This window comes from Acomys minous (assembly GCF_964271855.1).
Source record: "Acomys minous genome assembly, chromosome: 12".
NCBI classification, from domain to species: Eukaryota; Metazoa; Chordata; class Mammalia; order Rodentia; family Muridae; genus Acomys; species Acomys minous.
The window spans coordinates 68,754,903-68,767,977 of record NC_140493.1 but is presented as its reverse complement, the minus strand read 5'-3'; the positions used below and the strand labels follow the sequence as shown (position 1 = coordinate 68,767,977).

The 13,075-nt window shown below is 52.1% G+C and overlaps 1 protein-coding gene across 9 annotated transcripts in view; it reads left to right on the top strand.

The window, feature by feature from the left end:
- RPH3AL (rabphilin 3A like (without C2 domains)) overlaps positions 1–13,075 on the top strand; it is a 150,687-nt gene that overhangs the window by 52,995 nt on the left and 84,617 nt on the right. For all 9 annotated transcript variants that reach the window (XM_084802848.1, XM_084802852.1, XM_084802853.1 and 6 more), the window contains exons 2-3: positions 10,120–10,229; positions 12,209–12,352. In XM_084802848.1, coding sequence (XP_084658974.1) covers positions 10,153–10,229; positions 12,209–12,352 — 221 coding nt within the window. In that variant the 5' untranslated portion in view covers positions 10,120–10,152. The remainder of the gene's footprint in view (positions 1–10,119; positions 10,230–12,208; positions 12,353–13,075) is intronic.

Sequence of the window (13,075 nt, the reverse complement as noted above, 5' to 3'; positions counted from 1 at the left end):
ACAGACAGACAGACAGACAGACACAGAAATAATAACTTTAAGCGTTTTTTTCTTTTTTAATATTTTATTTAATTTTAATTTATGTGTGTTGGTGTGAGGGTGTCAGATCTTGGAGTTACAGACAATTGTGAGCTGCCATGTGGGTGCTGGGAATTGAACCCTGGTCCTTTGGAAGAGCAGGCAGTGCTCTTAACCACTGAGCCATCTCTCCAGCTCCACTTTAAGTGGTTTTTATTTTTTATAATTTATTCACATTGCATCCCGATTGTTACCCCCTCCCTCCCTCCTATTCTCATCCTCCCTCCCTCTTCCCCCCTCTCCCCCTCCCCTGACCTCTGAAGGGGGACCCTCCCCTGTTATCTGACCCCAGCCTATCAGGTCTCATAAGGATAGTCTGCATCCTCTTCCTCTGTGGCCCCGAAAGGCTGAGTGAGATCAAATCTCAGGCACCAGAGTCCATTTAAACATGGGTCTAGGGAGATGGCTCAGTGCTTAAGTACTCGCTGTACCAGTGTGTGGACTTGATTTCCGATACCCAGAATCCATGTAAATACTAATGGGTATGGAGCTCCCCCGCCCCTGTGATTCTAGCCTCCAAAGATGGAGACAGGTGACCCCCAGGACAAGTTGGCCAGTGAGACCAGCTATGTTGGAGCTGTGGGTTTGAGCGCCCTGCTTCACTGAATAAGGTATTCTGTCCCAGGCAACGGAGGATTCCTGACACCACCAACCTCGGGATTCCACATGCATGTACAGTTCCATACATGTCACGCACACTACGTATAAACATGCCTACTCCACGTGCACACTGCCCACACAAAGTGGGGGTGGGGAAGGGGGCTGCTCAAGGTGCTTGTGGCCAAGCCTGATGACCTCAGTTCCGACACAGGGTGGAAGCTGAGAGTTGGCTACCACTGGTGCTCCTCTGACCTCCACAGGCATGATGTGGCATGCATGTGACCACATACCACATGTGCACACATACACTATAAATCAACGAATATGTTTTTTTTTTTAAGTCAGCATATGGTAGCATCACCCTTAATCCCAGCACTTGGGAGGCAGAGGCAGGTAGATCTGAGTTTGAAGCCAGCCTCCTGGTCTACAGAGTGAGTTCCAAACCAGCCAGGGCTACATAGTGAGATCCTGTCTTAAAATAACAACAAAAGGGGGCTGGAGAGATGGCTCAGTGGTTAAGAGCACTGACTGCTCTTCCAGAGGTCCTGAGTTCAATTCCCAGCAACCACAAGGTGGCTCATAACCATCTTTAATGTGATCTGATTCCCTCCTCTGGCCTGCAGATGTAGGCAGAACACTATATACATAATAATAAATACATTTCTAAAACAACAACAACAACAAAAATGTCCTAGGTGAAGGATGCAGGGCACAGGGCTGAGCACTTGGTATCTGTCTGGGTTCTAGTGCCTAAAACCTGATGGGGTGGGGCTGCTTTGTTTTTTTGTTTTTTTGGAGGCAAGGTTTCTGTGTCCTGGAACTCACTTTGTAAACCAGGCTGACCTTAAACTCACAGAGATCCACCTGTTTCTGCCTCCTGAGTGTTGGGATTAAAGTCATGTGCTGCCACCACCACCACCTGGCTTAAACCCTGATTTTTCTAAAGGAGCGTGGCAACAAGCAGGAGTTTTCTGGCCTAGATCATGGACACTTTTGAGTGCAGCTTGGGTTTTTGGCCCTGTGGGAGTGTGTGGAGCCGTGGACATTTCTGAGCACATTCTGACCTGTGCTGCTAAAGAAGTGCGCTCTCTCTCTCTCTCTCTCTCTCTCTCTCTCTCTCTCTCTCTCCCTCCCTCCCTCCCTCCCTCCCTCCCTCTCTCTCTCTCTCTCTCTCTCTCTCTCTCTCTCTCTCTCCAACACAGAGGATTTCAGTGTGAGCCCCAGGAGGCCCAAAGTCTGATTAGGAAGCAATGCTACAGTGCTGGAGGCGGTTGGAGGCAGGCAGCCAGAGCTAGGAGGGAGAGCGAGCTTGCCCAAGCAGTCAGATCTGGCAGGAGGCACAAATGACAGGGCAGAGTGAACATCTCATCTCGAATGCTTCCTGTCATTCCAAGGTGCTCCTGAGTGAGCGGTGCTTTTGAGTTCCAGATGGGCCTTGGAGGCTGCTTGTCCGAATCTTTCTTCTTCTGAGAGCAGCCTGACAGGCTGAGCAGACATCCCCATGTTGATGTCTGGCTCACCTTATCTCGCAGCTATCATCCTGTTTCCCGTATCATAGTAACAGAGCAGATGTCAGGGCCTGTTGCTAAGGATTCCTGGAACACTGGTGCCTGGGTGGGGCTTTCACACAGTGCCCAAGGCCTCAGCAAGCACTCAAGTGCCCAGACTCCCCTCCCTTCCCTGAGGGCCAGGGCCCTTGTTTTGCCCTCCAGGTATGGTGGTGTACAGGGACAGCTGTAGGTGGGTGGTTTCCACCCTGGCGGAGCTGTGGTGAGTTAGGAGCTTGGGGGTCAGACAGCAGTGTTTCTGGGGTCATAGGAACCCCAAGGACTCATGGTGGGAAGGACTTTGTAGAAGGGGGTCACTGCCCCCTGCCCCCCACTTTGCATGAGCCTTTCTCTCTTGGTTTGCCTGTTTATTCTTATGGTGCTTGGGGTAAAAACAAAAAACAAAAAACAAAAAAAGATGCACTTTACCATTGAGCCACAGCCCTAGCTGTCATTCATTCTGCTGGCTCCCTGTTACAGTGCCTGCCATGGCCCATTCAACCACCAAGATGCTAACGCCAGCACTGGTCCTCCCAACTCTGAGCTAAGGAGACAGAAGCCTTTAAAGTAGATGCAAAGATTTTGCAAAAAGGAGACTTTGGGGGTGGGGTGGGGTGGTACGCGACTAGAATTATATACTCTTGAGCATAATTAATTGAAGATCTATGGCTAGTCCTTTCCAAAAACACAACATTGCCATTAGGCTGACAGGACCCAGCTGCCTCCAACAGGTTTTTCCTGATGAGCAATTTGAGACAGTTTGGAGAAAGCAGGCAAGAGGCCCACGGCTCACAGCTTTGAGTGGCTGTGAACGCTACTGTGACAAAGCGGGCTCAAAACATGTTTCACAAAAATGCACACTCCACGTCTCTCTTGAGAACTTTTTTTTTTTAAGACTTATTTTATTTTATTATTAGGTATACAGTGCCCTGCCTGCATATACACCTGCAGGCCAGAAGAGGGCATCAGATCTCATTATAGATGGGTGTGAGCCACCATGTGGTTGCTGGGAATTGAACTCAGGACCTCTGGAAGAGCAGTCAGTGCTCTTAACCGCTGAGCCATCTCTCCCGCCTTCTCGAGAACTTGTCCTAAGAAAGTCATCAGAGATGGCCACTGAGTGGACCTTGAAGGATATCCATCTCTGTGTAGCATATATAAAGAAAAATTAGAAGTCACCAATGTGTCCTCAACCTAGAATACTTAGAACCATAAAGTCATAACTTTAAGAAATTTTGGGAGGCACGGGATGGTCGTCACCTGAATGAACAACACTGTAGGCAGTAAGAGCCCAATTTTGCTTAAGATCTGTGTGTAAATCCCTAGGAAAACTCCGGAGGGCCACACTCTGTTAAGACCCTGAGCATCGTCCTGGGGGAGGAGTGATGGGTGAGTCTGTGGTGTATGGAAGGAGGGAGCGTATTGTGACACACACACGGGACGGTTGGAGGACAAGTTCTAGGAGCTGGTCCTCTCTGTTGTGTGAGTGCTGGGTACCAAGCTCAGGTCGTCGGGCCTGGAGGCAAACACCCGTACCCACTGAGCCAACTCTCTGGCTTCTGGTTTTCTTTAGCATGCCATAGCCCACAGAGTCCAGGGCATGAAGGTTCTCAATGGAGACAAGTCCCATGGGGACTCGGGCAGTGACCACCCGAGATGGCCAGCCCTTGACTTTGGAGAGAACCTGGTTTCGCAGCAACAAGGTGTTTGTTTTTATGGGTCGTGCTCAGAGTTGGCAGGTGCTTATGAACCTCCCGTCCCCAAGGAATTTCCTCAAGAAGTTGACATAAGCCACTCTTGTCCCCGCCTGCCCTCGGCACCCCATGGCCTGAAGGGCCCCTGAGTGTGCCTCCTGGGTGCAGCCCGTCCTCAGCTTGTTTCATCCAGCACGCGATGAGAGACACTGGGAGGCGAGCTGCTTCCCCCGCAAAGGGCCCGTGGGTGCCTCAGGCCCTCCAGGGAAATCAACTGAACTGTCAGGCAGAGCCATTCGCTGCCACATGGCAGATGACGCGTGGGGAATCCTGAGGAACTAGCCGCCTATGAGCCAACCAGGCACGGAGCCTGGCTACAGCTGTCCTGTCTGGTCTTTGCACATCTGGTCTTTGGTTAAATGTCTCTTATTTGGGAGGCACCGTCTCTCCACAGCTCAGCTTAGCAGGCAATCCCCTGCAGCAGGTTCTGTGCTGAGCCACAGGAGATAGAAAGGAGAGGACACAGGGTCACCGGAGCCACAGTGGAGGGGGAGGGAGATAGAAATGTCACTGCAAGGCCAGGCAAGGACCCCTGAGCCAATCTCCAGGGTTGAGGGGTCTGCCCCCCCCCCCCGCCCCCAGCCACAGTCTTGACTTGGCTTCATTGAACACGCGCAGCTACGGCCGGCACACATTATACACACTCAATGCACCTCTCGCCTCTTGCCGGCCACAGCTCAGATGACCTTAGAGACCCTGTGTGCTATCTCTCCCTGGTTAACTGAGGAAGTGACCAGAGCCCCGCACAACCATCTCTCTGTCCACTCTCCTCTGGTTCCCTCTAGGCTAGTTCTACCCTTCCCCCTGCATAGGCGAGCTCATCTTTGTGCATCCTTCTTTTCAGTGAATTTTTGTTTTGTTTCCCTCATGAATTACTAACAAATAGGTAAGGCACATATTTAACACACACACACACACACACAGTGCTGTTGATGGAAGCTGTGAGGTCCCAACTGCGTGTGTGTGTGTGTGTGCTTTGAGCACCCTGGGCAGGCTCATTACCTTGAACTATACTTCTAGCCCTTGTCTGTTTGTTTGCTCGTTTGTTTTGGAGACGGGGTCTTTCTAATGTAGTTCGGGCTGGTCTTGAACAAATGTGTGAGTCACAGTCCTCCCTCAGTGAGGACCAGGGCAGGCATGTTGGGTGGTGTGTAGACAGTTTGGCAGAGGAGTACTTAGGTAGAGGGGGGGTTGGGGGGTGGCATAGTGAGACTCTAATCGGCTGCCAAGTGAGGGAGCCGGCGGCCAGCTCAGCCCAAAGAGGTTTGGCAAACCCAAGCCGGCTCTAGGAGCTGTGGCAGGCCCCTAAAATGGGCCTCCTCAAGAGTTGCCCTTCCTGTCCTCCTGTCTGTCCCGAGGCTGCTCCGTGTGAAAGACGGACAGCTGTGCATTCGGAGGTGCCAGCCGCTGCCTAGGGTGTTCTAGTCTCTGACTTTCATTCTGAGCCACCTCCGTGGACATGCTTGGCTGAGGATTTGCCATCCTCATGTCCCTGCCCCGTCAGTGCCATGACCCCAAGCCCTGGAAGTGACATCTCCCATCTCTCTTGGCTCCCCAGAGCATCTGACTAGAGGTTTGTCTGTCTTGCAGTGACTACCATCTCCTCATCCTGTAGACTGGGCTGGAGTCGGGGGTTCAGATTGGAGACACCCCTAGCCTCCCTCCCAGGGCCTGGCAGCAGCCCTGGCCTACGCCCTCCGTGCATCTCAGCAGTGAGAATCCCAGTACAGGGCATGCAGAGAATCATGCAGGCCCCGCATCCCTCGGGTACAAGTGGGGAAACAGAGCCCCAGCAAGGTGATTGACTTGTCCTGGACATTTAGTAAATTTGCATGAATACCCATCGGGGTTTTATTTTAATTAATTTGTTTATTTGTTCATTTACTCTACATTCTAATTGTAGCCCCTCCCCCTCTCCTTCTGGCCCCGCCCTCTCTTACTCTTCCCCCCCCCCCCTTTCCCCTTCCCCTCAGAAAAGAGGAGTTTCCTCCACCAACCCACCCCAGCATATCCAGTCATATCAGGACTGAGCGCATCCTCTCCCTTGGTGGCTTGGCAGGGCAGCCCCGCCAAGGGGAGTGATCGAAAAGCAGGCAACAGAGTCCATGTCAGAGACAGCACTCGCTCCCCTTACTGGGGGACCCACATGAGGACCCAGTTGTCCATTGGGTGCATATGTGTAGGGGCCCTAGGTCCAGTCCATGCATGGCTGGCGCCTCCATGGGCCTAGGCTGTTTGTCTCTGCTTGTCTCTTGAGGGATCCTTGTCCCCTCAGAGTCCCTCTGTCCTTCCCCTCAACTCTTCCACAAGGCTCCCTGCGCTCTGCCCGTTGTTTGTCTGTGAGTCTCGGCATCTGTTTGCATCCATTGCTGGGTGGAGCCTCTCAGAGGACAGCTGTGCTTGGGTCTCAGGTTGGGCCAGGCATTGGTTGGATTCCCTCAATCTCTGCTTTGTCTTTAGCCACCCCCTCCCCTCCACCATGGGCCTCTCTCTCCAACTGCGATAAAGTCCACCCTCTGTGCTTAGGTAGAAAGTGACAGGAGGCAGGGGAAGCTGTGCCATGTGAGTGCTGGCATGCCAGCACAAGTAGCTGTGTGGTCCGTTCATGGCCTCTTAAACCATCTTCTCATTTTTTTTTTTTAGATTTGTTTATTTATTACATATACAGAGTTACAGAGTTCTGCCTGCGTGTACACCAGAAGAGGGCACCAAATCTCATTCTAGATGGTTGTGAGCCACCATGTGGTTGCTGGGAATTGAACTCAGGACCTCTGGATGAGCAGACGGTGCTCTTAGCCGCTGAGCCATCTCTCCAGCCATCTTCTAATGGAAAGAATTTTGATTACGTTAGGAAGATACAGCAGGTTAGCCCAGGCGTGGCCTCAGACTGTATGGAAGTGCGCTGGGCCCCTGGCTTGTGGCCTAATGGTGTGGCTAGGAAGTGAGACTTCGTTCCCTAGAGATGCTCTGGGGGTGGGGGGTGGGCATCCCCACCTTCTCCTGACCCCCTTTCATTCTCTGCCGTCACAGGGTCCTTCCACTGTCCCCTGCTTCTCCTCCCGGCTCATCCTGCCACGGCCTTCAGTTTAGAAGCTTCTGCAGAAGCTGTTCCCAGTACAGAGCGCCCCCCAGGTTCCCCGGCTTCCTCCTGCCTTCCAGGGTCACCCCAATTACTCCTCTGCTTCTGAAGAGTGGCCAGCAGAGTATGAGGATACACCTTCTTTCTTCTGTGTTCAGCCATAGAGGAACTGTCAGGTTCACAGTGTGCTGCCCTGGACACATTGGTCTGGGCACAGCGCCCCCTGCAGGTTGGGGCAGAGCTGGGCAGCCTGTGTAGAACCTGTCTACACCTGTCATAGTCCTTCCGTTTCTTGACACGCCCAGAGTGTTAGGAAAAACAGCATATGAGCCGTGTGTTTTAAATATTTACTTCGAGCAGAGTAACACATTTTACACTCCCGTAGCAGCGTGACCACGCTGTTCACAAGCTAACAGAAACTGAAAAACAACCACCCCACAGTGCACTAGAGGCCTGGCATGGGGCGCAGATTTAAGTTTTCTAATGGACATGACATTCTTATTTTTGTATTTGATTTATTTTGGGGAGTAGCACATGCCATGGCATGCATGTCGAGGTCAGAGGTCAGTCTGAAGGCGTTGGTTCTGACCTTCCACCATGTGGGCCCCAGGGATCAAACTCGGGCCATCAGGCTTGGTGACAGGCACCTTTATGCTCTGAGCCGTCTCTTCATCCTTGAACTAGTCATTTTTGCACTTGGCCTGTTTTTCTGGACTATATTAGCACCATTTGGGAGCTTGCCTAGAGGCGCGGGGCTTGCCAAGGGAGCCTCTGCACCTGGCAGGTTGGGGATTCTTTCCTGAAGTGTGGACCAAGGTGGACTATCAAGTCCAGCTGCGAAGCTTGGGCTCCAGGATGGACCTGTGGGATGAGAGTCGGCTATGTACTGGCCGGCCATTTAGCTCCAGCCCACACACTGCCCCCTGGCGGCCATCATGGGCATGGGCCACTTTGGTCTGGAAGAGCAATTTTCTAAGCCTGGTTCAGGGATCCTTGAGGGTCCCCAGCACTTTGCCGAGATCCCTAAGATCAAAACTGTTTTCTTCAACATCAGACTCTTGGCCTCTTTCACAAGCGTAGAAAATGGAAAGCACTCAGATGTGCCTTCAGAAGCTGTGCTGGAACTAGTTCTTAAGAAAGTGCCATCTGCTGAGTTTTGGTGCAGAAAAACACACACCATTATCTGGGAAAGCTATTAGAATACTCCTCCGCCTTCCACGCATCCTGCATATCCGTGAGAGCCTGGATGCCTTCTATGTTCTTCACCAGAACAACATCTCCGAAGGGCGAAAGGAAAGTCCGACAAGAACACCCATCTGTCTTCAGTTGGTCCCCAAGTCAAAGTTAATTCTAAAAAGATTAAAAAAAACAACAACAAAAAACAGTCCTGGTCCTCACATGAATTGTCCTTGTTTTGAAAACACATGTTTTTCTCATTAACAAATATATAAATTATGTGAATACCTAATAGGCTTAATATCTGTAATGGAACGTCTTAGATTTCTCAGTAAAATACCAGTAGATATAGCTCATATATTTTGGAATGTTCAACACTGTAGTTTTCGTTGTATGTGTAAGCTGGTGTGTACCGGGGCACATATGTTAGTCAATGGATGACTCTGGACTGTTTTCTCTTCGTCCACCTTCATGTGGGCTCTGGGAATTGAACTCATGTCGTCAGGCTTGCAGAGCAAGCACTTTACTCGCCAAACCAGCCCCAAAATATATTTAAAAAGAAATAATATCTAATGAGTTGGAATCCACATACTGAAACTATCACCCCTACCTAATTCCAGAAAACCTTCCTCAGCCCATGAAGAAACCCTAAAGGAAACCATGAGATGTCGCTGTCCTCAGAGCAGGTCTCCGTTAGGGGCTGTTGGGAATAGCATGGCTGGGAACATTTGTACACATGTCTGCAAGGACACATGTTCTCAGCCCTCTTGTGGTTTGTACCTAGGACAATTGAGTTTCTGGGACATGTGGCAAGTCTGTGGTTAACATGTTGAGGAACATGTTGATGTTCTTAAAAATTATTTTTACATGTATGTGTGTTTTGCCCGGGTATATCTGTGCACGTGCATGCAGTACTGATGGAGACCAGAAGAGGGCACCAGGCCCCCTGGGACTGGAACGACAGGAGTCTGTAAACTGCCTTGTGGTGCTAAAAATTGAACTTGGGTCCTCTGGAAGAACAGCCAGTGCTCTTAACTGCTGACCCATTTCTCTAGCTCCCTCCCCCACTATAATATAAAGCGGTCCTGAATTTGCAATCCACTGGACAGGACTGGATGAAACCAAAGGTCATCCTTGGGCACACTGACCCAAGTTCATCTCTCTTCCTCCCCAACACACGTGCTCACACATGCACACACACACTCGCTCCCTTTACAAAGCACATGCAGCTTCTTTATAATAGGCAGCCTGAGTTGGCCTTCTGCTCAGTAACGCACAGAAAGTCGCCTAAGCCACACTACTTTTATATTGAATTATCTGGTCCTAGAGAAGGTCCCCTCCTGCAGGATTTTCAGGGACAGCCCTTGTGGACAATGACTTTTAAAACTGTGCCTGGTGGAGGTGCTGGCTGCCACCCTATGCCTTGGCCTCTGGAGGACACTGTGGCTTTGGTGAGAATCTCTTAGGGAGCACAGCACAGGGCTTTAAGCTGCCATTTTGGTCCAGTGGAAGTAGAGGAAAGTGGAGAGTCATGAGCTTGCCTCAGTGTCTTGCTAGCACCTCATAGGCCTGGGCCTCAAGCGTGTGCTGCGGGCAGCGGGGCTGTGTGGGAAAGGGCAGGGGTCTGGTGCTCCTCAGGGCTTGCCAGCCGAGCTGAAAGTTGCTGAGAGCATGCCTTCTCCTATCCCTTTTTGATTGCCACAAGCAACATGGGCTGATGTCATGTCTACCCTGGTCACTTAGCCACGTGATGTGCCTAGGTCACCCACCCCAAGATTCCGAGCCTTTGAGCGAGGCCCTTGCTGCATCAGGGCTTAGCAGGGACCCTGACTGCCATCAGCATCCCGCCAATGACATGAGCTTTTCTCTCCCTCTTGCCTCTCAGATGTGACTCCTGCCCTGGGCCGTGCTCCCAGCCATGGCTGACACCATCTTCAGCAGCGGAAATGATCAGTGGGTTTGCCCCAACGATCGGCAGCTTGCTCTGCGAGCCAAGTAAGTACCTCTGTGGCCTGCGGGCGTGGCCCTTCTATCTCCACCTGCTGCCGTCCTGCCGGTCTTTTGCAAGGTTTGTTCCCTGGGAGAGGTTTAGAGAGGGGTGGCTCGTCAAATGTGTGTGGGGGCGGGGGGAGGGGAATTATCCCATTTCTCGGATCAGGAGAGTAGGGCCTGAACTCCCTGCCCGAGTCACTTGTGAATGGCTGGGTTGGGACCCCATCTGAGTCCAGCTGGCTCCCACACCTCTGCTCTTTTACAACTGTCCACGGGGACCAAGGCCTCCGAGTTGGCTCTGCTCCTGTCACTGAGCCTGGCACATAGTAGGACAGCACAGAATACAAGCCTATTCCCTGAATAAACAGTAGAGACCACAGCAGGGTTGTTTTCCTTCTGTGGCTCCTGTTTCCCTATTAATGCTCAGCCTAGTGACCCTTTAGTTCAGTTGGGCCACCTCCCCCCCTACACACACACACATACACACACTGTGCACCTGTGGTTGGGCCTCTTAGACGCCCCTCTTGCCTCCTCGTCTGTTTTAGCTCTCCAGCGGGTGCCGTCCCTGGCTCTGATAGGTCAGGAACATCCCTGCAGCTGTCAGACTGTGTCAGTACCAAGAGCCAGCGTTTCCCAGCTGGGACCAAGTTTAAGAAATTCACAAATAGACATTATGAGCCTGCGGGGGACAGAGCTGAGACATCAAAGGGGGGTAGAAAAATTAATCTGAAATGCTCAGGAGGGATGCTGTCATGTGTGACGTGTGAGCATCTTTGCTCCACAGCTCACTGGTCCTCTCCATCTGGGTGCCTCCGCCCCTCCTCACCCCACCCCTGCAGGGAGAGTGACTAGGGATGAGGTTAAGCTCTCTCACCATCTCCCCTGATGCCAGGCCAATGAGGTGACCTCCATGGCAGGGCACAAGTTGCCGGGAGACCTCAGCTCATACTCCGTATACAAGAACCCAGCTGTCCCTTGACCCTTCAGTGTGCTGCTGAGAGCTAGGGCCGCCTTTCACAAGAGCCTCTGTGAGCGCCTCCTCCCAGGCGTGTCTCTGAGGGACACTGGCACAGATGCCCCACTGCAGAGCTGGGAGCTGAGTCCAGGGGACCCCCTAGAAAGCCTGGAGGACTTTCTGACCCACACTCTTCCTTGTGGGCACCCAAGTGCCTCCGGGTATCCCTTAACTCGTTTGTTCCTTCATATTAAAGCAGAGATGGGGCGAGAGATGGCAGAGGCGCAAGTTGTATGTATACTCACAGGTGTGGGCTCTTTTAAGGACAGTGATCGGCAGTGGGCTGGGAGTGGCCTACTAACTGGGGCTGGGACCAAGACGTCCCTTTGAGTGTGATGCGCCTGTTGACCCAGAGAAGCAAATGTTCCGTGGGAATATGGGGGAAAGTTCCAGGCATAAGAAACAGCACACGCAGGCTCTGGAGAGATGGCTCAGAGGTTAAAAGCACTGTCTGTTCTTCCAAAGGTCCTGAGTTCGATTCCCAGCAACCACATGGTGGCTCACAACCATATATAATGAGATCTGGTGCCCTCTTCTGGCCTGCAGGCACACATGGGGGCAGAATACTGTATAAATAATAAATAAAATCTTTAAAAAAGAAAGAAAGAAAGGAATGGCACATGCAAAGGCCCTGGGGTAGAAGGAGCACAGCACACAGAGAGACCCTGACTACAGGCTGGTATGGCTTGAGCGCAGAGTGTAAGGGGTACACGGTGTAAAAGGCCAAGAGGGGGCTGAGACCAGGCAGGATAAGGCCTGGCCCTCCAAGACTCTCCTTCTAGATAGGGGCCCCTAGCACCGACATCCAGGGATGGGTACACATCCACACCTTACAGGAACTCTCATTAGAGACTATGGACCAGAGTGTCCAGGCTGTGCCCGCACCATTCTCAAGGGGCTTTGCGGTGCCCTGGGATCCTGCTGTGGTGGGCAGTCTCACCTCCGGCGGTAACTGTTCTCTCCCAAGGCTGCAGACGGGCTGGTCTGTGCACACGTACCAGACGGAGAAGCAAAGGAGGAGCCAGTGCCTGAGCCCCGGAGAGCTGGAGGTCATCCTACAGGTCATTGAGAGAGCGGAGCAGCTGGACATCCTGGAGCAGCAGAGGATCGGGTGAGCAGCTCCAGCAAGAAGGGCCAGGGTGCTGAGCTAGGTGCCAACCCCAGCCCCCCCCCCCAGCTTCTCATGGGGGGGGCCCTAGAATGTCGGCAGCTGTGAGGTGGGGATTGTGTTGTTGATTCAAGACCCCAGACAGGAATGTGGAAACGAGCCCAGGCACATTTTGTGTTTGGTCTGAGTCCTTGCTCCTGCCCACACAGCAGCTCAGCCAGGGAATGGAGTCTGGTTTCTGCACCGCCCCCACCTGAGGCCCCAGCAGGACGCGCCCCCAGTGTGTTCTCAGTTTCTCTCCGGCCTCTAACGCGCGCACACACACACACACACACACACACACACACACACACACACACACACACACAGTCACCCGACATTTCCGTGTGCCTTTTTATTGTTGCTGTTGGATTTGGAGGAGCCCGGATCGGGCAGTGCGATTGCACTCTGGCGCTTTGGGCAGGAGCTCGGCATGTTCTGATCTTGTTATTTTTCTGCTCATCTTTTTCCATTAGTTCCATGGTCAGTTTTTTTTTTTCTCCCTAATCAGACACAGTAGAAAAGGCAGCTTTCGAAGACGATGGTCCCACTAGAAAGATGACTGCTGCGCCAATGGCCTCTTGTATGAGCCTCAATCATACAGACAGGTCATTATTATGTCAGTGCAAACAGGGCTTTATGTCGGAGTGGCTGGATTGTCTTTCTTTCTTTTTTTCATCTAACCCG